Below are 24,664 nucleotides of genomic sequence, written 5' to 3' on the forward strand. Positions count from 1 at the left end.
AATATGTGTTCCACCATGAAAGTGGTTTGTGAACTTTTTATAGTTACAGAACAAAAGAGTCATAAATCAATGTACTTACCAAATGCCTTGGTGGGGACACCAGGTACCCAGGCTACAGAAAAGCAGAGGAAATATCTGCCATTGTTTCAAATGTTATCTGATGATATTCTTAGCTTTTGGATTGGTGAAAGTTAATGATCTTCTGAATTAGCATATTCACCTGATAGGCACTACAGAGGTGGGACTGAAGATAGCCCAATCATTCTCACTGTTAGCAGTGTGATAGTTAAGTCACGCTGGGAGGCTTTGGGGTCTTCACAGTTCTGGCACTTACATCAGGGAACTCAGCAGACTGCTCTCCCCAGTGGGATTGGGCTTGATGGGGCAGGGGTGGAGGTGCTTCTTCCTGCAGCAAAGCCTTGAAGATGAAGTAGCAGGGCCCTTTCCACCCCCACCCCCCACCTTCTCCTGGTCTTTTGGCAGATGATCCCCTAATGGTTCTCAGACCTCTGAGCCTAGACTCAACCACACCACCCGCCTTTCTGTACTCCAGCTTATAGACAAGAAGTTATGGAATTTCTCAGCCTGAGTAACTGCGAGCCAAGTCTTCATAATAAATCTCTCTGTGGATTTGTTTCTCTTTGCCCTTTGATAGATGGATGGATGGATGGATGGATGGATGGATGGATGGATGGATGGATACATAGATGATAGATGATAGATAGATAGATAGATAGATAGATACATACATACATACATACATATTGGTTCTGTATCTCTAGAAGATCCTAATACAAATGTGCACTTGATTATGACAAACAAACACATACAGCAACAATAATCCCCATCTGAGCCAATGAAATGGCTCAGCGGGTGAAGATTTCTACCACTAAGCTTGAGGACTTGAGCTTGTTCCTTGGGACCCACATGCTGGAAAGAGAATTGACTCCTGCAAGTTGTCCTCTGAACACAACACACACACACACACACACACACACACACACAAAATGTAATAAAAAAAGACCCATTTACCTGGCATTAATGATTTGTTGGGCTCTAATAAGCATGTTGCATGTGCTGTCGAGCAGTGCCTCCAGCGAATGTCTGCAGTAAGATACACTTATTTCCTCCATTTTAAAGACAAGGGCTCTTAGGTACAAGGCTGCGAAGTCACTTGTTTGGAAGGCAGATGGCTCTTAGTGCGGAGTCCAAGGTGAGTTCGGCTGGGAACAGGCCCAACCTGCCGCCCTCTATGTGCCTCTTACTCACCCTAAGGGTTGTGACTTTTCTATTTTCTCCTTCCTCCTGCAGGGATTCAAATCTTGTTTGATCAGAATGTCTGGGTGGGCAGAAATGGAGTGACTATGGCTACTTGGGTGATAAGGGACAGCCCTGTTTGTTTATTCTTTTCTAATCTTGATGATGATCAACGTCATTCACTTTGCTACCTGTAGGTAGTTAGATGCTATCAGGATGCTATCAGTTTGGAGGATTGGGACTGGATCACTCCTTCATAGAGAGCAGCCCATATACCCAAATCACCCTCACTGGACCCCATTCTGAAATGTAAAATGCACACACTGCTGGGCCTAGTGACCTGCAACTTGCTCCTGCTGTATGTTAAGAGAACTGGATGGAACATGTAGGGATGGTGCACTGCCAAAACAGCTTAGATGCGGACAAGCGCTGGACTAGGCCAGAAGTCCGTCCTGTGGTGTAGTGACCTCCGTGTAGCATAGAAGTTGTGGTTCCACATTACGCTGTGATAGGAAAGTAACCCAGGGACCAACGTAAGAACAGAAGATCAACGACAGAGTGAGCTGTCCAAATGAAAAATTAGGCACCAAGCCAATGACACATGCTTTATAAAATCCAATAGCAAGAGGGTAGTGTGTGTGAAAGGTGGAGGAATGAGTCAGAGGAACAAGAATTAACTAGGGATTTGTAAATATGTAAAACCAAAGGGATTGTGCAAGCTGGGCAGGTGTGTCACACCTGTAAATCCTAGTTGAGGAGGCTGAGGCAGGAGCTCTGCTGTGAGCTGGGGAGCAAGACTTTGCTTCATCAAACAGAACCAAGAGGCTGTGCCTAAGACATCAGAGGAAGAACCCGGGGTTTGCCATCTCAGCTCTGCCTGTGGACAGGCAGACAGGGACAAAGAAGAGATGACAATCTCTAGGTTTAAAACTATCTTGTAAGTGCACAGTACTTTCACTCCAGAGCTCGAACGATAAAGAAAAATAAACATAGAATTTAACACTTAGCCTCAAAGCACTGAGAGCAGAAAAAAAAAAAAAAAAAAAGCAAGCTTGTCAGGAGTGGGATTCGAACCCACGCCTCCAGGGGAGACTGCGACCTGAACGCAGCGCCTTAGACCGCTCGGCCATCCTGACCCGGCAGTTCATTCTTGTTCAGCTTGCCTTTCTACCCCAACCTAAACGCTACTCGCTGTCTTATTTTCCAGGTTTGCGAATTTTTCAGCCGCAGACTCGAGCCCGGAGGGGGATGTCGCTCCTCGTCCTAGTAAAGCGGATCCCTGCGCAGCTCAGGCTCCGAGCCTTGCAGAACTCCGCTTACCGGGCCTGGCTGCTGCACGTCCTCTCTCGAGTGTCCCGGGCCCTCGGGTGTCTTCGGATATCCTCAGGTGTCCCGGGGGTCCTCGAGTGTCCCCTGGTGTCCCCGGGTGTCCTCAGGTATCTCCGAGGGTCCTCGGGTGTCCCTGGGTGTCCTCGAGTTTCCCTGGATGTCCTCAGGGTCCCTGGGTGTCGCCGGATGTCTTCGGGGTCCTCGAGTGTCCCCGGGGGTCCTCGGGTGTCTCTGAGTGTCGTCCTCGAGGTCCTCGGGGGCCCCGGTCTGCTGCGGGTCTGAGTACTGCAGCGGCGCGGAAAGGCAGAAATAAACAGAAAGCCGTCATTTGTGTACCTCGAACCCGCAGGGCACCGATAGCAGCAAACGTCCTCAGGGTAGACCCTGGCGTACAGTTTCAGAACCGTCAGCCTCTGCAGCCGGGGTGTGTCTCTACAGCCCGGCTTCCAGCCGGAGGATCTCAAACTAGTCATTTTGGCTCTGAGGACCTTGGGACCTGCTTCCCACCCCCACCTCCTGGGGTTCAGTGTTTTGAGAGAGTCCCACTGTGTAGCCCAGGCTGGCCTTACACTTGCAGCAATCCTCCTGCCTCAGCCTCCGGAGTGCTGAGATCACGTCTAGAAACTGGTTTCGTTGGGGGGTTGGTTGGTTTGGACAGTTTCCAGAGTGTACATTCAGTTGATAAAAGCCACTGGTTAATCCTTGCACTGAGCTCAAATGTCCATCTCCAGATAACTGAGTAGATGCAGCCCCACCCAGACCTACTGAAAATTAAGTTTTGCTGTTTAAAAACGCAGTAATGGGGCTGGGCATGGAGGTGCACGCCTTTAATCCCAGCTCTTGGGAGGCAGAGGCAGGCGGATCTCTGTGAGTTCAAGGCCAGCCTGGTCTCCATAGTGAGTTCCAGGCCAGCTGGGGCTACAGGGAGACCCTGTCTGAAAAGACCAAAAACAAAACAAAACCCCACGGTGATTAAGGTTAATAACATGTATTATATACTTGAAAATTGCTGAGAGATGTGAGAGGTTCTCACCACGAAAAAGTATTTAATTAACTGTTACTCGTCTTTTTCCTTCCCTTTCCCTCATTAGCTTCCAAGACAATAGTCCTGGGCAGTGCACCGAGCTGGCCCCAGACTCTAGAGAACTCCATGGCTGACTGCCTGGTGCCAGTGCTAACCTCTGTATGATTCACCCTAAGGAAAACTGATCTGAAGATGCTCTGAACCTGCCAGTGGCTCCCTGTCCAGCCTGTGCCCATTGTCAGACTGTACCCAGAGATGGAGCTCTGTGGTGGTGTTTCCGAGTCCCCTAAAAGACAGTGGTTGCCTTGCCAAGCAGATCTCAGTCACTTGAGGCAGAGCCGGCCGATCTTTATGTGTGTGTATAAAGTTATAAATTTACTTATTTATTTAATTTGTTTATTTATTTTGTTTGAGTGTATTGGTTGCATGTAGGTAGGTGTGCCCGTGTTGTGCAATGCCCACAGAGGTCAGAAGAGGGCGTCGATCTCTTAGAACTGGAGTTAAGGACGATTCTTAGTCACCATGTGGGTGCTGGAAATCCAACCCCGCCCCCCCAGTCAGTGAGTGCTCTTAACCTCTGAGCTATCTCTCCAGCCCCTATAAAATTATATTGTATATACATAAATTTATATGTGTATATTTATGGCACTTAGGTTCCTAAACCACTGCCTCTTTGTATCTCAAAAAATTAGGAAACAGAAATTGGTAAAAGGAAATTAATTAATTTATTTATTCCAAACTGGTCAGAAAAAGACTCCTTTCTTGGAACAGTGTTAAAATTTTATCAGAAAAAAAAAATGAAAAAAGGCTGAGGGTGTAGCTCAGTCAGTAGAGTGCTTGCCTGGCGTGCACAGGGCCCTGGGTTCCACACCCGGCACCTCATACACCATTAAGTTGTTGTTGTTGTTGTCTTGGTCTTTTCAAGACAGGGTCTCACCACACAGCTCTGGCTGGCCTGGAACTTTCCGTGCATACAAGGCTGGACTCGAACTCACAGAACTCCACCTGCTTCTACCTCCTGCGTATCACTACACCTGGCTTTGCTTTTTTGAGATGGAGCCTTAATATACGATATGTAGCCCAGTTTCGCATTGAACTTGTGATCCTCCTATCTCGGCCTCCAGAGGGCCAGGAATACAGATATGCCCCACCATGCCCAGCTCTAAGATAAGTTTTCTTTCTAATACATTTTAACATACCCATTATGCAATCACCTACATTTCTCAAGCATTAAAAATAATCTATTTTCTCTGTGTATGTGTGCTTGCATATGTATGTATGGGTGTACATGTACCATAACACGTGTGGAAGTCAGAGGACATCTTGAAGGAGCTGGTCCTCTCCTTCCACCACGTGAGTCCTGGGGAGATTGAGCTCAGGGTGTCAGGCGTAGCAGTCTGAGCCACCTTGCCAGCCCTCCTTAGCACTTTTTTAATGTGTAGAAGTGTTTTCTCTGACGTGTATGAGTACACCTTGTGCATGCCTGGTGCCCACGGAAGGCAGAAGAGGACATCCAATCCCTCAGAACTGGAGTTAAAGATGGGTGTTAGCTGCCATGTGGGTGCTGGAAACAGAGCCCAGGTCCTCTGTAAGAGCAGCCACTGCTCTTAACTGCCGGGTCATCTCTCCAGCCCCCCAAACAATTTTTTTAAAAAGATGTTTGTACTCTGTTTCCCATGAATTTCTAAAAATACAATTTGAACACAAATGAATGTTCATTTATTTATTGAGATAGGGTGTTGCTATATAGCCTGGGCTGACCTTAAACTCATTATGTAGTCCAGGCTGGCCTCAAACACCTAGTGGCTCCCTTCTGAGTGCTGGAATTTCAGGCATGTACCATCATGCTTGACTTAAATGACTGCTTAGCAGGGATAAGTGATACTCTCCTCCCAGTTCAGTGTAAGCAAGCAGCTTGGGGTAGCTATTGTTTGAGAAAGGGGGCACCCTGGGTGCTGGGCTTCTGTGAGGTGGAGGAAGGAGCCTGCTGTGGTTTGAATGTGCCCTCCCTGTTTTCATATGTTGGGGACTTAATCCTCAGAGTCATATATTATGTGTGTGGTGGGGGCATAGTAATGACTTTTACAATATGGACATACTCTGAACCAATAATTTTTGCCTAATCTTCAAACATAATGTAAACAAGTTCACTGAACCATGTGCCCCTCTTGTGACCTGGACATCTGACCTTAATCCCTCAGGCCCCTTCCTAGCCCTCTACCCAAGACAGTGTATAAATGTGTGTATGTGTGTTTTACATATCAACGCATCAAAGCACTGAAAACGGCACTTTTTTCATTGCAAATGAGGAGAGAAATTGAGAACCATCTGTTTGTAGCTGTGCGTGCAGTAGTCTAGATCTGCCACTCAAAGGACATCCTTTTCTGATAAGAGTGGGTCTGACTTTTACTTTCTCATTTCATGCTGGAGGTACTGTTCCAATAGAGAAGTGAAGGCCTTGCTCAGGAGCACAGTTCTGAGACAAATCTGAAGGAACAGGTGCTCAGCGGCTCGGGTCCACCGCTAGTCTTAAAATGGATAGCAAAGTTGGGCTGCTTTTCAACAAGGCATAGCCAGCTGTTATGTGGCATGGGACAGTAAATGCCCCAAGGGGGCAGGGCTAGGTGTGGAACCCAAGACCTAGTACACGGTAGGCAGGAGCCTTACCACGGAGCTTCACTCTCCTGGTCACCTGGAGGAAGCTCACTCACCAACAACGTCACCTTAATAGCAGCAGGAATGAAGTCAGCCTCGACACAGGGCTTAGAACAGGCCTTTTGGAGGGTAGTTGGATCTACCCCACCCGCTGCAGTTCCCCAGCCCTGCCTGTTCTGGTGATGGCTCCCTTAGGCCTGGGACCATCCACACCGCACTGCAATGACAGCCCATTCCCAGGCAGTTTTTATTCTTGTCTTGCTTTGTCCCAGTCCTTCCTGTTGAGATAAACAAAGGCAAATTCAGACAGACTTATTTATTAGGTAAAGTCCATAGACAGCATCCATCCTGGAAGCTGGAGAAATGCAAGTGGAAGGTGTAAGCCTGGACACACGTGCATGTGGACGTGGTCCGGGATTTCCTCCTCCGTCATTGCCCTGTCTGGTCCTCCAGCGCTGAGTGTCTCAGCTGCTCCTCTCTGCCCACAACTTCAGCACACACAGGGAAGCAGGGCCAGTCTCCTCCAGTATAGAGGTTGACTTGGGAATTTCCCTAAGGCTCAGGAACGTGGATGAGGGGTGGAAAGAATGTAACAGCTGGATAATAGGGGTAGTAAGAGCCGCGAAATGCCATCTTCTGGTCATGACAATAGCAGCTGTGACTGCCTGCACTGGGCCTGTACCAGATTGGCTCTGTCAGCTGTCAGTCATGGAGGTGGGAGGGGCCCTGTCCCTCCCTGCTGGGCTACCAGCTGCTGACAGATTGAGGGAAAGGAAAAGGTATAATCTTCAGGTATAGACCTGCTGCTGAGCCCACCAGGCTCCAGTGGATAGTTCCAAGCTGTGATCACACAGACAGGCCTGGTTAAACGCAGTGGGTCATTCATAAAACAAAGCAGAGAGATCTGAATTTGGGAAAGGGATTTGTAGGGAGCAGAGGACATTGACAGAGGGGAAGGGAGGGAGATGAGGAAGGGGGAGGAGCGAGCATACACAGATGCATATACATGTATGAGGGTGTCAAAGAGCAATTTAATTAATAAAAATATTTGAGATATAGGCCTGAAAAACCCTAGGGACAGACAAGTGTACATGGTTGGATCAAGTTCACCTCATTTGTCTTGTCTCCTCCAAATTGCTTTATGAGATTTTAGCTTAAGATCTTCCTTTCCCAGAACCCTTTTTTTCCTTTCTAGAACCCATTCCTCCACACACACCTTCCAGGTACCAGGATATTTCTGCCACAATGCCATGTCCACCTAATTCCCTCTGGTCCCTAGGAGGTTGTATCAAGGCCTTCCCTGTAGGCTCTGGCCTGAAGGGATATGGGCACACTAGAAATAGTTTAGGAATCACCTCTCCATCCCCCCAAGATTGGTATAGAAACACGTGAGAAGCCCTTTTCCCTCCACCTTCCCAAGATGACTTAATCACCATCCACTAGGAAGAACCCTGGCTGCAGGGAATGGACAGGCAGACCAAGGCGCCACGAAGAGTCAGGAAAGGGAAATGAGCTGGACTGTTCCTTAAGGTACTGCCTGGCTGGCTGGGGAAGGGATTAGTTTGGAATGGAGAGTTTCTGTGTCCCTGGCAGTAAAGCCCTTCCCCAGAGGGGACAATGGAATGTTCTTAGAAAGGTCCTGGGCATCAGTAATGACTGTGACCTGCTCAGGCCCACAGGCTGCTGGGCAGATGGTCAGGGGCTTTTTACCACAGGACCACAGGCAAAAGAAGGGCCGGAGAGGGCCTGAGAAAGAGATGCTGGGGAAAGCATAGATGAGAGACCCATCGGTCATACTGTAGAAGGAGATGTCTCCTGATTCATAGTCCAGGAAAATCCCAACCCGCCGAGGGGCTCCTGCTAATGGGAGAGGGGTCCGGAGGGGGGTGAGAGCCCAATACTCATTTCCATACAGCTCCACAGCCCAGAACCCATTCTCAGGAGTCATGGGGTCAAACCCTTTCTTCATCACGTTCTCCCTGCACACCCCGAGGGCCCAGTCGGTCCTATCTCCCACCTCCACCTCCCAGTAATGTCTCCCTGAAGTGAAGGTCTCCCGGCCTAACACACAGGGCCAGGAGTCGAATCTCTCTGGTCTATCAGGCTGTGTCTGGTGTGAATCTTCTAGGCGAACCGACTTTGAATCCTCATACAGAAAGAGGTAGGGGTGGGCTGTGTCTGCATCCAGAGTCACGTCAACTGGAAGCAGAGAGGGTGCATGAGCGAGTGCTGGACAGTGCAAGACCTGGCCTGTCTTCAGAGACTTAGAGCAGTGCTGGGACAGCCCTAGAGTCCCTGTGATGGGGGAGCTGCCTGGCCTCTCCTGTCACCATTCCCTTGACAGCTGGGATTATGTAAGAGCTGACATTGTTAGAGGAATTTTTCTGCTGGCCCTCTTCTGAGTCCCCTGGATGCCCCTTGAGGGAAGTGCTGAGGCCCCTTGTCCCCACCCCCCTTTCTAGCCTCATCACTAAAGAGAACATAGGGTGCTCTTGTGTTCAAGTCTCACAGGTTTTGGACTTCCTGGGAGACGTCAGAGGCTCTGAGAAACCCTGGGACACTGACTGACCTTCGTGCAATGCGGCTTTTCTGTTTTCTGCAATGAAGAGAGCAGCTGTCAGCAATGGGTTAAAAAGTAGGAGGAGAAAATCTTGTGTGTAAAAGGAGAAAGAACTTACTGAGTTCTTCCAGGAGCCTCTCTGGAAAACAAACAGAAATCTCAGAGGTTGTTTTTAACGGTCAGGAAGGAGGGAAACACACAAAGAGGCACTGTTTTGTGGCTGGACAACCACCAAAGAACCAGGAACAGGATTTTGTTTTACTTTCTAAGAAATAATCTGGAAGTTCCTGCCAGTACGGATCTTTAACAGTAAGATCTTTACTGGGAAACTGAGTTAGAATTGGCCATAGGGTCTGAAGTTGTGAGGACACATAAGGTATAAAATGGCAACTGGTATTGGTTTCCACTCTGCCTATGTCCCAAGTCAATCTTCTTCATGATAGGCACCTGTGATTTTAGGAGGCCTGTAATTCCTTCCAACTTCAGAATTCTGGAATCCAGCATCTTCCTATTGGAAGTCACCCCAGCAGTGTGTCCAACTTTACCCCGGGCACTCTGACAAGAAGCCTTTGCGGGCTCTGTGACTTACCCTTAGAGCCAAATTCGGCCCCCCTCTGTCTGGATCTCTCCTTGTATAGTCTCCAGGTGAAAAGCACGGACCCGATGGTGAGAAGTCCCAGGGCTACGGCGAGGAAGAGCACTGCGACCATCCAGACAGTCAGCTTTGAGAAGAACGGAGCTGAAAGGGAACCCAAAGGGGGAGCTGCCTTCAGAAACTCAGCAACTCCAGCCTCTGCTGGCACGAAAAAAGGCAAGAAATGGGGACTCCAAGGACACTTCCCATCCCTCACAGCAAAAGTGCGGCTCCAAAGCCACTCCCAACTCTTCAGAAAAATTTGAGCCTGGGCAAGGGAAAGCCCTGGAGAGTCATTTGGGAACAGAACACCTGAAACCAAGGAAATAATGGGCCACTTCCTGTTCTCGAAATTCCTTGTTAACTGTCGAAGCAGAATGGGAGCCAAGAGGCGAGGAGGTTGGGGGGGAAGAGGAAAGTCACCTCTACAAGGGACAGAATGGGGCCTGCTGACCGAACCAGAGATTCTAACTAGGCAGAGAGGATCCTCTTCCGGGAGTTACTTGACACCCTGGACTCCGGTGTGGGATAAGGCAGGGAGAGGAGGGTAGACCCAGAAAACCAGAAAATGAAGTCTCCCTGCTTACTCAAGGGGAAGGACCGAGGTCAGAACTTCTCTGTCTCACATGGGAGGTGGGTGTGGAGGAGGCAGGACTGGGAATTGAATCAAGGTCTTCATGCATATTACACAAGTACCCTGACACTGAGATTCAGCTCCAACTCTCAGTCTTTTTATTTTAGTGAGTTGGTAGGGCTTCCTTAAATCAGCAGGCAAGAGCTGCAGGGAGAGGGGTATGGAGAATATGGACAGCTGTGCCGTGATGCCCCTTCTGAGCAGTGGCGCAGGTCACCTGGCCCTGTCTTTGTCAACAAACAGACCCAGCACTGGTTCCACTGACCTGGTATGGAAATCCCCACTTCCTTCTCCTGGCTGAGGAGGGCGTTCTCGATGCCACAGGACACATTCCCCACAGAGCTGTCTCTGATGGTCACTGAGGCCACCACCGTGAACAGGCCTTCCTCGTCAGGATTCCTGGATTCTGATGTGGATGGAAATCTCTCTCCTGAGGAAGTTCTCCACTCCACCTGGGGCTCTGGGTACCACCCTGAGGAGGTGCACTCCAGCCGGATCCCTTTGTCCTCTTGAACTTCCATCCTGATGTGAGGATCGGATCCCAGAGCTGTGGAGAGAGAAGCTGGCCTCAGCCTTTCGGTGGAACCCTCTGAGAGCCTGATAATCAGAGAGAGAGAGAGAGAGAGAGAGAGAGAGAGAGAGAGAGAGAGAAAAGTGGAAAGTGGATTGGAATGGGAGAGATTCCTGTAGCCTTCCTGTGTGACAGAAGACTGAAGTATCAATAAAAAAAAATGTCAGGGTCTGGAGAGATGGCTCAGAAGTTAAGAACCCTTGCCGTTCTTTCAGAAGACCAGGAGTCCATTCCCAGCATCCAGATGATGGTTAAAAATTATCAGTAACTCCAGTTCCAGGGGATCCAATGCCCTCTTCTGGCCTCTGTGGGCACTGCATGCATGTGATGCACTGCCTTGAATAAAGGCAAAACACACATACACATCAGACATTTTTAAAGCCTTATGCCTTATCAGAAAGGGATGCCCTATTGAGATCAAGCTTTTCAAACACAAGCAGGGGTTTGATGGGCAAACATGAGGTGCTTGTCCAGCCGGCAGGAACAGCAAGGACAATGGCCAAGAAGTGGTTAGAAGCTCCAGAACTGACACAGAGCTCTGTGTTTGTAAGCACGTAACACGGATTTGGGAAAGAGGTGACTAAGATTGGGGTATTTTAGGATGTATAAAAAAGTCTTCTCCTCCTTGTGAGACCCTTGCCTCACCTCCCACATGCTGGGATTATAGGCTTGTGCCACCACAAGCCGTTTTCTGCAGTGCCAGGATGGCAACCCCAGGGCTTCATGCATGTTAGGCAAGCACTCTACCAACGAAGCCAAATCCCCACTCTCCAAAAGCCTTGAGAACACGGTTTGGAGGCTATCTTTTTTTTCCTGGTGTTTCAGTTGATAATTTAAATTTCCTTTATCTGGCACGCTGACTCAGGAATTTTCTTAAATGGCTTCTGCCTCATCTTTCCTCACACAATGATGCTCTAACAAAAAAAATCAACATAGACCCAGGGATGTGGGGATGTACCACTGTAATCCTAGCACTCAGGAAGTGTGAGGCCAGAGAATTTCAAGGCCTGCCTCAGTTAAATACTGAATTTGAGGTCAGCTTGGTATGAAACTCTACATCAAAAACAGCAATAACAAAATCAATAAAATTGCTTTCCCCGTCTGTTTAGCCTAATTCTTTCCTTCCTTCCCTTCTCCCCCATGCCAGCCCCCAGTGCTACGGGGTACAGAAAAATACTGAGTTGCAGAGAAGCTTCCTCAAACACACACTCCCAATTTCCCATATTCCAAATTGGTGTGTATAAGAATGCAGATTCTTTTCTTGAAAGTGGCCACCACTTTCATCAAACACTCAAAGATGTCTTTCACTCTTAAAAAATAAGAAGTTTTATGTCAGCAAACATCTGGGCAGCTTGTCTTTTCTTTTCCCCATAATGTTTATTACTGTTGTTTGCGGCAAGGTTTCCTGTAACCCAAGCTGGCCTGGAACTTGCTAGGTAGCCCAGGTTGCTGTTGAACTCCTATTCCTCATCTGCTGCTGAGATTACAGGCTATATCTCTTCATCCAGTTTAAATATCTCGTTTTTTTTTTTTTTTAATGTATATAATCAGTCTTTGAGAGACCCTTCCCTAAAAATGAAATGAGAATCATTACGTTTGGCGATATATTTGTGGGCTGGGGAGGTGTAGTTCTGTTCGTAGAATCTCGCTTAGTATGAGGAAAGCCCTGAGTTCTTTCAATCCCACGGCACCACCTAAACAGGACATAAGGATGTGCCTGTAATCTCAGTACTTGGGAGGTGGAGATAGGAGGGCAGAAGCTGCAGCATCTCCCACATGGTCTAGCGGTTAGGATTCCTGGTTTTCACCCAGGCGGCCCGGGTTCGACTCCCGGTGTGGGAACAGTCAAGTTTTTTCTTTTAAATTGAGCGAGGTGATTCATTCCTGTGACCCTAGCACTTAATGACTCTAGCACTTAGGAGGTACAGACGGGAGGGTCATGAGTTTAAGGCCATCCTCAGCTGCAGAGCAAGATTGAGGCTGGGGTCTATGAGACTCAAAAAATAAGCAAGTAAACAATAATTAAAAATTGAAAAAAAGAAAGGCAATATATTTGTGTATTACATATATTAGCTTAAGAGGCAAGAAGACCTTTAAAAGTACATAACGCTTTTAGCATTGGTAAACTTTGTTTCTTTATCATCTAACTTTATTTCCTTTTTGCAAACTCTTGCTGGATATATCTTCCCCAGTTTTACAGTAGGAAACAGCAGGTTTACTTGATGCCGATCACTAGTAAGTGAGAAGTTTGCTTGGTGCATTCTTTTCTAAGATTCTAAGGAATGGTTACATTTCCTGATTCCTGAATTTGGGCAGGTGTGTGTGTGTGTGTGTGTGTGTGTGTGTGTGTGTGTGTGTGTGTGTGTGTATGGAACGACAGGTCGGGGGAGGGAGGGAGGGAAGGAGAAAGGGAGAGAGGGAGGAAGAGAGGGAGGGAGAGAGAGAGCACAAAACCTTTTCTGGGTGCATCAGTGTTAGCTCTGGCCACACTCTACCTGTTAGGATGTCAGCCCTTAAACACTAACTCACCTGAAGCCCCTCTGAATATACTCTTCTCACCACAGCCTTACATAAACGGTGAAACAGACACAACTTAAACCTCCAGTTCTGGGAACTGGTCCAGTAAAGCTCGGTGTGCTTTACGAAGCAGTGTAACAACTGGCTGTGGTGATGTACACCTGTGATCCCAGCACTGAAGGTAGAGGCAGGAGGATCACCATGAGTTCAGGGCCACAGAGTAAAATAAAAATAATAAAAAGAACGCTACTCATTTACATCCTACATTTTCTTAATTTTCTTGGGGGGATATTTGTCCTGCAGGAAAGATATTTCTTTCTGCACACCCCACCGGCTGAGCCCCCTCCCACCGATTCCCCCACTCTGAACCAGCCACCGCTCTTGGACGCCAAAGAGATTTGGAAAAGAAGTCGGGTGGCTCCCTAGGTGAGCGTCTGTGGGAGGTGTGATGCTCAATACCCACCTGCTACTTTGAGATGCACGGTGGCCTGGGCGGAGCTGGCGTTGTCTCTGCAGAGGCACAGGTACGCCCCGTCGTCCGAGGCCCTGACGTCTCGGATGTGCAGAGCAGCGCGGCCCTCCCGGAGCCCCGCGGTCAGCAGCGCCGTCCTCCCGCGGTACTCGGCCACCGGCTCAGCCTCCTGGCCCTGCTCGGACCGGTGCAGGAGCACCATGGGCCTCGCCGTCTGTCGGAACCACCACAGCTCCAGGTGCTCTGCGCTCACGTTCGGAGAGAGGCGACAGGGCAGCTCGGCGTCCCCGCCCACCAGGGCCAGCACTGACTCCTGGGGTGCGACCACATCAAACCGAGCTGTGGGAATGGCAAGGTCAGAGGCCATGGGATGGAACGGAGGGCCACCGCCAGGCTCCTGCCGGAGGAGAGCCCCTCACACCGTCTGCTGCCCCTCCCTTGTACTGGGATTGGGGTGTGCACCACGCCCTTCCTTTCTTTTGTTTTGTTGAGACCGGACTTTGCTAGATCGCGCAGCTTTGAACCAGAGGCAATGCTCCTGCCTCAGCTCCCGAGTGCTGGGATTACAGGTATGCTCCACTGACCTGGCTTGTTTCCTTTGAGTCCACTGGACTCTGATGTAGGTGTCCAGCCAGAACTAAACTGGGTTACTGGCACTTATTAGGACCTTCCAACACTGTAGGGGGATAAGAAGAGAGACCTACCGGAGTCCAGCCTGGGCAGCTGCAGGACCATGAGGCTGAGCAGACCAACCAAGAGGTGGGAGTTGGGGGACACTGCCATCTCTGACCTTACTGGGCAGCAGGCTGCTGATGGAGTTCGCAGGAGCTTCGGCCTGGAAGGCAAATGGTCAGGGGGTGACTGTGGGCTCTGCGGAACCCCTGCTGTCCACAGCCCCTTCCTTCTGCTCTGTGCCACCTCTCCAGGGAATTTTCAGTCCAATAGCACCACCCACACCCTTCCCTAAGTCCAATAGATAAATGAGGAAATCTTGGGATCTCCACATTTAAAATAGTCTTCTTTAAGAGAAAAATGTGTTCTTTGAGTTTAAAAACGACAATAAAATTAGAGCCGTGGAGGTGGATGGATATGGATAACAAGAAATGAAGAGGAAAGATGGAAGGTGGGAGAGAGAGAGAGAGAGAGAGAGAGAGAGAGAGGAAGAACAGATGGCCTAGCACAGGGAAGGAGATGGAAGACTCTTGCCCAGAAATAAAACACCCACGACCTCAATGGTCTTGGAGAGAAAGCCAGGAAGGAGCCACGGCTACCAAGAGAGAAAGCTGCGGGTGGGTGGCCCAGGGCAAAGTTAAAAGCCAGTGGGAGGCGGAAGGGGAAGTACTGTCCAGAAAGCCTGCCCCCAGGTAGCCTGGTGAACGATGGATTCGTGGTCTAGATTCTTGATCTTCAGTTTAGAGATCAGGATATGCATTAAGGGACAGGACTAAATAAACCAGAATGAAGAGAAAAGGTCTGAGTAACTAAACGCTGTGTGAGGCTGTCAGCCACTTAATCCACCTCCCTAAACTTCAGTCTTTGGTCTCTGAAAACAAAAGGAAGCCCAGTGTAATGGTTCATCCTTGTAATGTCAGAGGCAGGGGCAGAACCACAATTCAAGTCCAGCCTGGGCTACATAGCAAGGTTCAGGCTGGTCAGGACTACATACGGAGAACCTGACTCAACAAAACAAAATGAAACAACAGAAAATTTAAATGTAATTGTGAGCCTACCCCTCCCCCGCTCAGTCTCCGGCACTGAAAAAAGGAAAAGTAATGTTTGAATTATGCTGAGGAGAACCACGTGGGGAAGGTGAAGTGAATTTAACCAGCAGGAGCCCAGAGGTAACTTATTCTGTCACCACGTATGAGAAAACGAAAGGGCAGAGCCGGAGGCGGGAGACAGCAGCTCACCGCCCCGCAGCCCCTTCTCGGGGGGGGGGGGGGGGGGGGGCGGAGGGGCTGCTATGCGCAGGTGACATGATTTCACCTGTTGCCCACCTTGAGCAACCGCAGCAGCTGTGGCCACTTACAGAACCCGGAGCCACCCTATGCTAGGGTCACTCATGAGGCCATAAATTCCTTATTTGATATTAAATCTCTATTTCTTACAGAAAAAAGTGGAAGATTACAGAAAAATAATTATATAGCGTGTAGATCGCCGTGGATTAATGATAGGTCGGTATCCCTCGTGTTCATTGGTATACTCCCTCCCGGAATTTATTTTATACTTTGCACATCCCTGAAACAGTGTAATTCAGAGCTTATCTGCTAACTGTACAATTGCCAAGATTGTGGGATGTTTTGTTCTTTTATTTTCTACTGTAAATGATGCACTTGATGTTGTAGCTCAGTTGGCATCGTGCCAGCTTAGCATGCAGGAAGCTCCGAGTTTGATCCCCAGCACTGCCTGAAATCAGGCACGGTGGCACACACCTGTACTCCCGGGTAGACGCACACACCTATGATATCAGCTGGAACAAACTTAAAGTCATTCTCAGCTATAGAATCAGTTTGAGGCCAGCCTGAGCTACTTGAGACTTTGTTGCAAAAGTTCTACAGTGCCCTTCGATAGCTCAGTTGGTAGAGCGGAGGACTGTAGGAGAATCACTTCAGGTATCCTTAGGTCGCTGGTTCGAATCCGGCTCGAAGGAGGCCTGTTTTGTTGACATGTGCAGACTTCGTGTCTAGTGCAAGGATCCATATGTGACTGTGAGATGACAAAAATCCCCCGGACATACCTGGTGGAAGGAGAAAATTGATCTGAAGCCCACAAGAGGTGGCCCACTCATTTCCTAAAGTAAAAAAGTGTAATACATTTTTTTTAAATGCCCTTTTTTGGTGGGGTGAGGTAGAGGCAGGTGGATCTCTGCTGGGAGTCTGAGGCTACTCTGGTGTCCATGACCAGTTCCAGGCTAGCCAGGGCTATTAAATAGTGAGGCTCTGTATTAAAATGATTTTTAAAAAGTACTTTATGCATAGTTTTTTGTTCACAACTTGGATGACTTCTTTTTTTCTTTTCTTTTTGAGACAGTGTCTCCTTGTAGCCCCAGCTGGCTTGGGACTCACTATGTAGACCAGGCTGGCCTCGAACTCACAAAGATCTACCTGCCTCTGCCTCCCAAATGCTGGGATTAAAGGCATGCACCACCATGCCAGGCCTGTATGACTTCTTGATAAACTGTCTGATCCCATTTCTAGAAATAGAGCCATTGGGTCAAAGGACATGAGCATGTTATCTGCAATGTTGAATGGAATGTGGCACCCATTCAAGGCATCCTTGAGTGTCCCTGCCAGAAAGGGAACATTTATTTATTTATTTATTTATTTATTTATTTATTTTATTTATTTATAGACAGGGTCTCCCCATGTAACTGTCCTGTAACTTGCTATGCAGACCAGGCTAGTTAAAAAAAAAAAAGCTATTATCTTACATACTTACTATGGAAACTGGTAAAATTTGCTAAATTATTATTACAAAGCCTTTGTCTGGTATTGAGGCTGGTCGTTTTCACATATTGATTGACCACTTACTGTAGTGTAGATTATTTATAGACAGGGTCTCCCCATGTAACTGTCCTGTAACTTGCTATGCAGACCAGGCTAGTTAAAAAAAAAAAAGCTATTATCTTACATACTTACTATGGAAACTGGTAAAATTTGCTAAATTATTATTACAAAGCCTTTGTCTGGTATTGAGGCTGGTCGTTTTCACATATTGATTGACCACTTACTGTAGTGTAGACAACGGTCATTGGACAGTTGCCCATGTTTTCAAGGCTGTCTCTCTGATGCTTATTACAATCTGTGTGGACTTTTTAGAAATTAGAGATAATAACATGTGCTTATGACACAAGTCCTTCCCATTTTATTTCCTTTTAAGTAGATTATGATTAAAACCAAGGATAATCACCCCAATTGGCCCACTAGATTACTGGAGAATGGATTGAATCTGATCATAGTATTTTTTGCTTAAGAATCCCTACAAGTCTGAATGTTGGTCAAAATGTCATATTCTTCTTGTTCAGGGTCAGAGGAAATGCACACATCAAGAGATCGGGGTCTTCAGTTCTGAATTCATGCCTCATCACTGTGGGTAATGTGTGTTTTAAAACATTTTGTACGATAAATTTAAATATTCCGTCCTGGTTTATGGGATTAAAGGGTAAAAATGAGATCAGTTGCCAAGTCATCAGGAAGGCATTTTGCCTGTGTTTTTTCATTTATTGGGCCTTAGAACCATGCTGAAGCTGAAATTGTTACGCTTGCTGGCCTTGTGGTGGTGGTACACATCTTTAATTGGGAGGCAGAGGCAGGCAGATTTTTGTAAGCTCAAGACCAGCCTGGTCTATATAACTAGGTCAGCCAGGGGCTACATAGTAAGAGGGAGGGAGGGAGGGAGGGAGGGGGAAAATGCTGTAGCAGGCACAGGCATGCCCAAGCTGTGGCCACAGCTGCATATAGGCACACGTACCCCAGAGAACTGTGGACGGGACCCAACACCAGATGGTAAACTGATTAACATTATGAGATTTTTGTGTGGGACTCTTCTTCTCCAGCATGTACTTGGCAGATGACAGGGATACCGCAGTGTCAATAAACTCTTCCTTCTGCCCCCCATCTGCCTATTCTAACAGGACCGACAGTTAGTAGTTATCCTCCCTCTTCCAGAATATTCCACCCCTCTCTTGTCTGCACTACCAATGTCTGCTCCTCCCTCAAAACCTTCCTGAGGGCTGTGACTTTCGCAACTTCTTCCAAAAGCACGCAGATACAACTATACTTTGTTTCTGAGACAGTAGCTGAGGGTGACCTGGGAGTGACCCCCTCCGCCACAGCGATCCTCCTGCCTCAGCCTTGAGTGCTGGCATTAAAGGTGAGAGCCACCATGCCCGGGCTGCACAATTGCTTTATCTGGAACTTATATCTACAAGTTTCTAAACACAGTAAGTTACTTATACATCTATTTCTCCATATACTCATCTAAATTTTATTTTTTTTTAAAAAAATTTGAGACAATGTGTCACTATGTAGCCCCAACTGGCCTGGAGCTCACTGTGTAGACCAGACTGGCCTCCATCTTATAGAGATCTGCCTGCCTCTGCCTCCTGAGTGCTGGGGTCAAAGGTGTGTGCCATCACGCCTGGTCCTAAAATTTTTTTTGTTACATTTTTATTTATGTATTGTGTGTGTATGTGTGCAGGTGTGCCAGGCACTGAGGCCAGGAGTTCACGTTCTGTTTCGGAGTTACTCCCAGCGTTCTGTAGCTTTTGGTCTGGTTCCTCTTCAGGTGAGGCAGCAGCTGCAGGCTTTGCAGGAGCTGTGGAGATAGTGCTGAGTAACAGCTCTGGCTAAACTGAGCCAAGAGGGAGGGCTGGGGCGGGTGAGTGCCAGCAAAGTGCTGTCTTCCCTGACTTGCTTTGGGGTCACCTGTTCTTTGGGTGACACACATGACTAACATCCATACAAGAATCAGGTATGACCAGGTGGCATTTTCACAGTACAGTCCTGAAATAATTTTATGTACCAAGCCCATATCAAAGAGATACAAGTGTGGTAGACCGGAACTTGCATTGCGAGGGGACAGTGGAAGCGACGCCACGAGAGGTCCAGAGAAGGTGGAGGTTCTCAGTGTGGAAGGCTCAGGGCACGGAGGAAGGTTGAACGTGCCAGCAAGAGGCTGAGATCTGTGTTGCATTCCGGGAAATGAAGAGTTCCTAGAAAAAAGAAGAGGGATATCCGTGGACTTTACAGAGCCAATAAACTGAGGCTGCACTGAGCTAGGTAGACAGAAAACTCAAGGACGAGTCTTCGAGGACCACTCTGCCCCGACAGCCCGTGTTCCCTTCCATCCCTGCTCCTGCTAACCCTTCTGTCTTTTGGGGCCTCACGCACAGTCAGCCGGAGTAGGGCTGTAATACCACCCCTACACGGCAGGCTGCGGATAACGTGTGAAACACAGAACTCAGACATTTCACCAGCAGACTGTACGTTCAATACAGGGCCAAGCACAATGGCACATGTCTGTGACCCCAGTATCTAGGAGGCTTTGGAAGCAGGAACAGCAGAAGGCCAAGGTCATCCTTGGCTACATAGGAAGTTCAAGGCCAGCCTGGGCTACATGACACCGCGTCTCATTAAAAAAAAGTCATTATCGTCCCTAAGCTGGCCCCTGATCCGGGCTTGTCTCAGGTTGGTTTCCCCTAAAGCAGACCTTAAGACAGAGATTTAGATGTAACATGAATAAACAAAAGACAACGAGGAACACCTAAAGTCTATATTGGGCTGCCATGGGGTGCTCAGTTTGCTGGGGACTTCTTTTATTTTGAAACAGGGTCTCACTGTGTAGTCCTGGCTGGCCTGGAATTTGCTATAAAGACCTCACTGGCCTCACATTCACAGAGATCTGCTTCCCAAGTGCTAGGATTAAAGGCATGTGCCACCAAGACCTAAGTGGAACTAGAAACTCCCCATCTCAGAACGGACTGGAAATCTTGCCCCTTATGGAGGCTTTGAGGGTGATGGTTATTAGAGATGCAGGAAGCCACTGGTGCTTGCACAGGTGAACTTGGGGAGAGGGAAGGCATACTGAGACTACAGGATGTACGATTTGGAGGACATATGGGGCACTCTGCTATAACGTATCTCCATTCTCAGGACCTTCTCACTGCTGTCCTATCCCAGCTTGTCCCTGTCTTCACCGTCCACACACACTGTTGTCTGTCCTCTGACCTCCCTCCCTCCTCACTGTCAGCCAGAGTCAAATGACTTTTAGAAGGAGAAATGGGTCACCTAATACTGTGATCAACTTCCAGGAGATTGTGGAAAACTTAGAATTGCAACTAACTACCTCCTTCCTTCTCATCCTCATCTCAGGTGCTCAGTATTTTTATTTTTTAAATTTTCATGCATCTCAGGTTTTGAGATTTTTGGAGGTCGAAGCTCAGAATCCTGGAGAGATGAAGTCAGTGGCGCACACCATTGTGCTTGCTGGGTCTGTCGTGACAGTAGAGTTTATAAAAGGTTTATTGTTGTGTGAAGCAATGGAGGGAGGGCGGCTCAGCATTTCCAGTCCTTTTCTGAGTCTCTCTGGCAAGTGTGCAAGAGTAAAACCCAATTGTCCTGTGAGTTAAATGTGTGGGAACCAGTTGTGTGGGTTAAAGATGTGTTTCTAGGAATGTGTACATAAAACTCACAATGAGACAGCTGTTCCCTTCTGTGAACATCCGATTACTCAAAAATTACCAGTGTATCATGAACATGAAAAGACATTCAGTTTCAGTTCTAAGAAATCTGGGGGAAGTTCCTTTTGGCTTCAGATGCCAAGAGAGTTTGCTGTACCTGAGCGCTGAAAGTGGGGGGTGGATCCGGGAGAGCTGGGAGGCTGGTGGAGGGGTTCTGACTGCGGTGGTTGTGCTGAAGCCTGCCAGACAAAGCCCACCTGATGTCCAACCAGGGCTTACCAGTGACTGTGAGGTCAGGAATCCAGGCATGCCTCCATGCCTCCCCCTGCAGGGGCCTGAGATTTTTTTTTAGAGAAGTGAAGATGGACTTCTTGGCTTCCCTGAAGAATTTCAGGAAGTCAGGATGAAGAAGAGAGGAGTTTATTAGGAAGAGATTGTAATATGAGTTTAAAACAATTATTACATTCATGTATTGATTTATTTAGTGTAGGGGGAGGCTGTGCGAGTGCCATGACAGCATGTGGAGATCAGAGGATAACTTGGAGGAGTCGATTCTCTCCTGCCACCATATATATATATATATAGACTTTGGGGATTGAATTCAAGTTGTTAAGCTTGGTGGCGAGTGCCTTTCTTCACCTGCTGAGTAATTTAATTCCCACTGATCTTTAACAGGTTTATGCTTGGGAGATAATAGAAAGAGAGGTACTCAGGGAAAGAAAAAGACAGTCACGTGTGGGTGTGCATTTCTCCAGAGTCACAAAGTGCCTTATATATGATTTTGATGGCTCTTAAGTTGTATCTCAAAGGATCACTTAGAAACGTCTTCCCTTCCCCTTTCTCCATTTTTGATACCTCAGGTTATAGGTGGCTCCAGAGGTGGCTTGGATAGGACCTCAATCTGATAAGGTAAAGCCACGAGGAAGTCCCAGGCAAGGTCTGAGTCATCTCTGTGTAAGAGGGGTGTTGTCTCCATGCAGGCGGCCTCGGTGGCCAAGATTAACTCTGTTGGAATTCTTGGCTCTCAGCTGGCTAGAAACTTCAGTCAGATTCTGTAGTGAGGGGCTCCTGTGTGTCCCCCGTCCGCTCAACCTTCCCTGTCTATCCTGCCTCAGACTGACTGTACTTGTTACAGCACCAAAGGCTCCACAGTGAGGTGATTCTGTGGGAACCTGGAGGAATAGCATGCCTTGGTTGGATGATAGCAGGTTTTTTGAGACAGGATTTCATCTAGTCCAGGCTGGCCATGAAGGGAGACCAGGGATGAACTCTTCTGACACTTGGTGCTTTAAAAATAAAGTAAAAATAAAAAAAAGTGATATACCAGAAATAAGTATAAACCATCTCTCACAGGTGTGTCCAACTGGCGACCTGTGGGCAGCACGCATCCCAGAAGAGTTGTGAGCATGCCCAACACAAAAATCACAAAGTCACTTAAAACGTTATGAGACTTTTGGTGTGTGATTTTTTAAATTTTTATTTTTAATGTGTGTGTTTTGCCTGCATGTATGTAAGTGCACCTATGTCCCGAAATGCCTGTGGAGGTCAGAAGAGGGCATTAGATCCCCTGGAACTGGAGTTAAGGATTATTGTTAGCCAACATGTGGGTGCTGAGAACCCAACTTGGGTCCTCTGCAAGAGTAGCTTGTGCTCTTATCTGCTGAGCATCTCTTCAGCCCTGATGTGTGATTTTTATGGGAACTCAAATTGCATTGTTCACTAGCATGAACTTTGTAGATGACAGCATTATGTCTTTTTTTTTTTTTTTTTCTGGTCTTTTTGAAACAGATTCTCCCTGTAGCCCCAGCTGTCCTGGAACTCACGATGTAGACCAGGTTGGCCTCGAACTCACAGAGATCCACCTGCCTCTGCCTCCCAAGTGCTGGGACTACAGGTGTGTGAAACCACACCTGGCAACAATATCACGTCTTAGTGAAAAAAGTCGGGGCTGGAGAGCGGGCTTAGCGGTTAAGAGCACTTGTTGCTCTTGCAGAGTGACAGAATATGTAAATTGCAGAACCGCAAGCCTCATTAGGGAAAGCCATAAATCTCCTAAAGTGCCTAACTGGCCCTAAATTGGCAGCCTGGCCTTGCTCAAGCCTGGCCATCAACTGGTCACTCCCTAGACTGAGAGACTGTTTATGGAGCCCACCTGTCTCCTTTAGGGCTACAGATGACTGCTTGAGCAAATAATCTTGGGAGGAGAGACCCTCAAGGACACCAGATCCTAGCGCGGAGTTAACTCTTGTAGCTGTGTGCAGCAGAGTCCCTATATAAAATCAGCCTGCTCCCCCTTCAGATTGCAGATAATCGTTGCTTGAGGAAGAGGATCCAGGGAGCACATTCCTTGCCTGTTGCAGGTCTGGCTCTGACTCTTATTTCTAAACTTTAAGCTCCTTCCCTTTTCTGCCTTCCTAAATCTAACACAGAGGACCTGGGTTTGATTCCTGGTATTTATATTAGCCTAATCACAATAACCTGTGACTTCAGTTTAGCACTGTAAGCATATAGTGCACATACAAACAAGCAGGCACATTCACATACACATAAATAAAAGTAAGTTTAAAAATTAAAGTTGGACACATGCTGCTTTTAGATTTTCTTGGTTCTTTCAGATCTGATCTTTTACACAAATGATGGTGGTTTTGATCTACTTTGATAACTGTACTTTAAAAATAATTTTCTCAGTTCATTATTACAAAAATGATTGAACTGCCCTGAATCCAACACTATACTTCATGCCAGACCTTCAGATGGCCAGTCGTTTTCAATCTTCCCTGTCCCCCATAGGCTCCAAGTATTTGAAGATTTTGTTTCCACTTGGTAGCACTGTTTTAGGAGGCCATGCTAGAGGAGGCACGTCACCGGGTTCTTAAGCCTCGCTGGATCTCCAGTCACTCTCTGCTTTCTGTGCCTCCTTGAAGATATATACACTTCCTTTAATACCAGAACTAGGGAGGCAGAGGCAGGTGGATCTCAGTGAGTTCAAGGCCAGCCTGGTCTAGATAGTGAGTTCCAGGCCAGCTGGGGCTACAGGGAGAGCCTGTTTCAAAAAGGCCAAAAAAAAAAAACACAATGTAAGATTTCATGTAGCCCAGGCTGGCTCAAACTCACTATGTAGGTGAGGATGATCTTGAATTCCTGATCCTCCTGCCTCCCTCTCCCATGTGCTAGGATTACAGATACCAGCCACCATTCCTGACAAACAGCAAGTTTTCAACAAGCCTTTTTCTCACTTTCCTTGGCTAAGACTCCTGAGGCTGGAAAGTGTGGATAACATCTAAGAACTCATTTGGGGACGTGGGTGGGGCACAGAGCTCTGGAAGTCAAGGTGAGCCACCAGCAGGTCCTAGTGCCGGCAGTGGGTCTCCGTTCTGTGAAGGATCAGGCTGCACAGAACCTTGAGATCAGCTCCTGTGAGAGTTTACTGGTTGCTCTGGCTTTTCATGCACACAAGCTTCTAGAATTCCAGAAATGTTTGTTTCAAAGCCTTCTCTATTTCACTCCTTTGATTCTAAAATTTTTTTTAAATGTTTATTATTTTTATGTGTATGCATGGATTGCCTGCATGTAGGTAAGTGCACCTGTGTTGTGCAATGCCTGAGGCAGGTCAGAAGAGAGTGTCAGATCCCCTAGAACTGGAGTTAAGGACAGCTGTTAGCTATCATGTGGGTGCTGGGAACTGAACCTAGGTCTTCTGGAAGAGCAGTCAGTGCTCTCTTAACTGCTGAGCCATCTCTCCAGCTCCTCCTTTGACTTCCTTACTGAACTTCTTACTGTATTATTTACCCCAGTTATTTACTGCCTCAGGAGAGCACTTGCCACTGACTG

At 47.6% G+C, this 24,664-nt stretch overlaps 1 protein-coding gene and 3 non-coding genes across 4 annotated transcripts; 2 read left to right on the plus strand and 2 right to left on the minus strand.

The window, feature by feature from the left end:
* Positions 1-2,310: 2,310 nt before the first annotated feature.
* Trnal-cag lies at positions 2,311-2,393 on the minus strand. Its single transcript has one exon. It is a non-coding gene; the product is annotated as a tRNA-Leu (tRNA).
* Positions 2,394-7,276: 4,883 nt separating this feature from the next.
* Btn1a1 (butyrophilin subfamily 1 member A1) lies at positions 7,277-14,979 on the minus strand. The gene is made up of 8 exons (XM_008831905.3): positions 14,882-14,979; positions 14,358-14,488; positions 13,645-13,992; positions 10,359-10,640; positions 9,415-9,564; positions 8,944-8,964; positions 8,835-8,861; positions 7,277-8,464 (listed from the first exon to the last, which is right to left on the minus strand). The coding sequence occupies exons 2-8, from the start codon at positions 14,434-14,436 to the stop codon at positions 7,791-7,793; spliced, it is 1,581 nt and encodes a 526-aa protein (XP_008830127.1). The 5' UTR covers positions 14,437-14,488; positions 14,882-14,979; the 3' UTR covers positions 7,277-7,790.
* On the plus strand, positions 12,435-12,506 carry Trnae-uuc. Its single transcript has one exon. It is a non-coding gene; the product is annotated as a tRNA-Glu (tRNA).
* Positions 14,980-16,214: 1,235 nt separating the features above from the next.
* Trnay-gua lies at positions 16,215-16,303 on the plus strand. The gene is given in 2 exon segments: positions 16,215-16,251; positions 16,268-16,303. It is a non-coding gene; the product is annotated as a tRNA-Tyr (tRNA).
* The last annotated feature ends 8,361 nt before the right edge of the window (positions 16,304-24,664 follow it).

The sequence above is a fragment of the Nannospalax galili genome, unplaced genomic scaffold (genome assembly GCF_000622305.1).
Source record: "Nannospalax galili isolate Female #2095 unplaced genomic scaffold, S.galili_v1.0 scaffold456, whole genome shotgun sequence".
Classification (NCBI taxonomy): Eukaryota; Metazoa; Chordata; class Mammalia; order Rodentia; family Spalacidae; genus Nannospalax; species Nannospalax galili.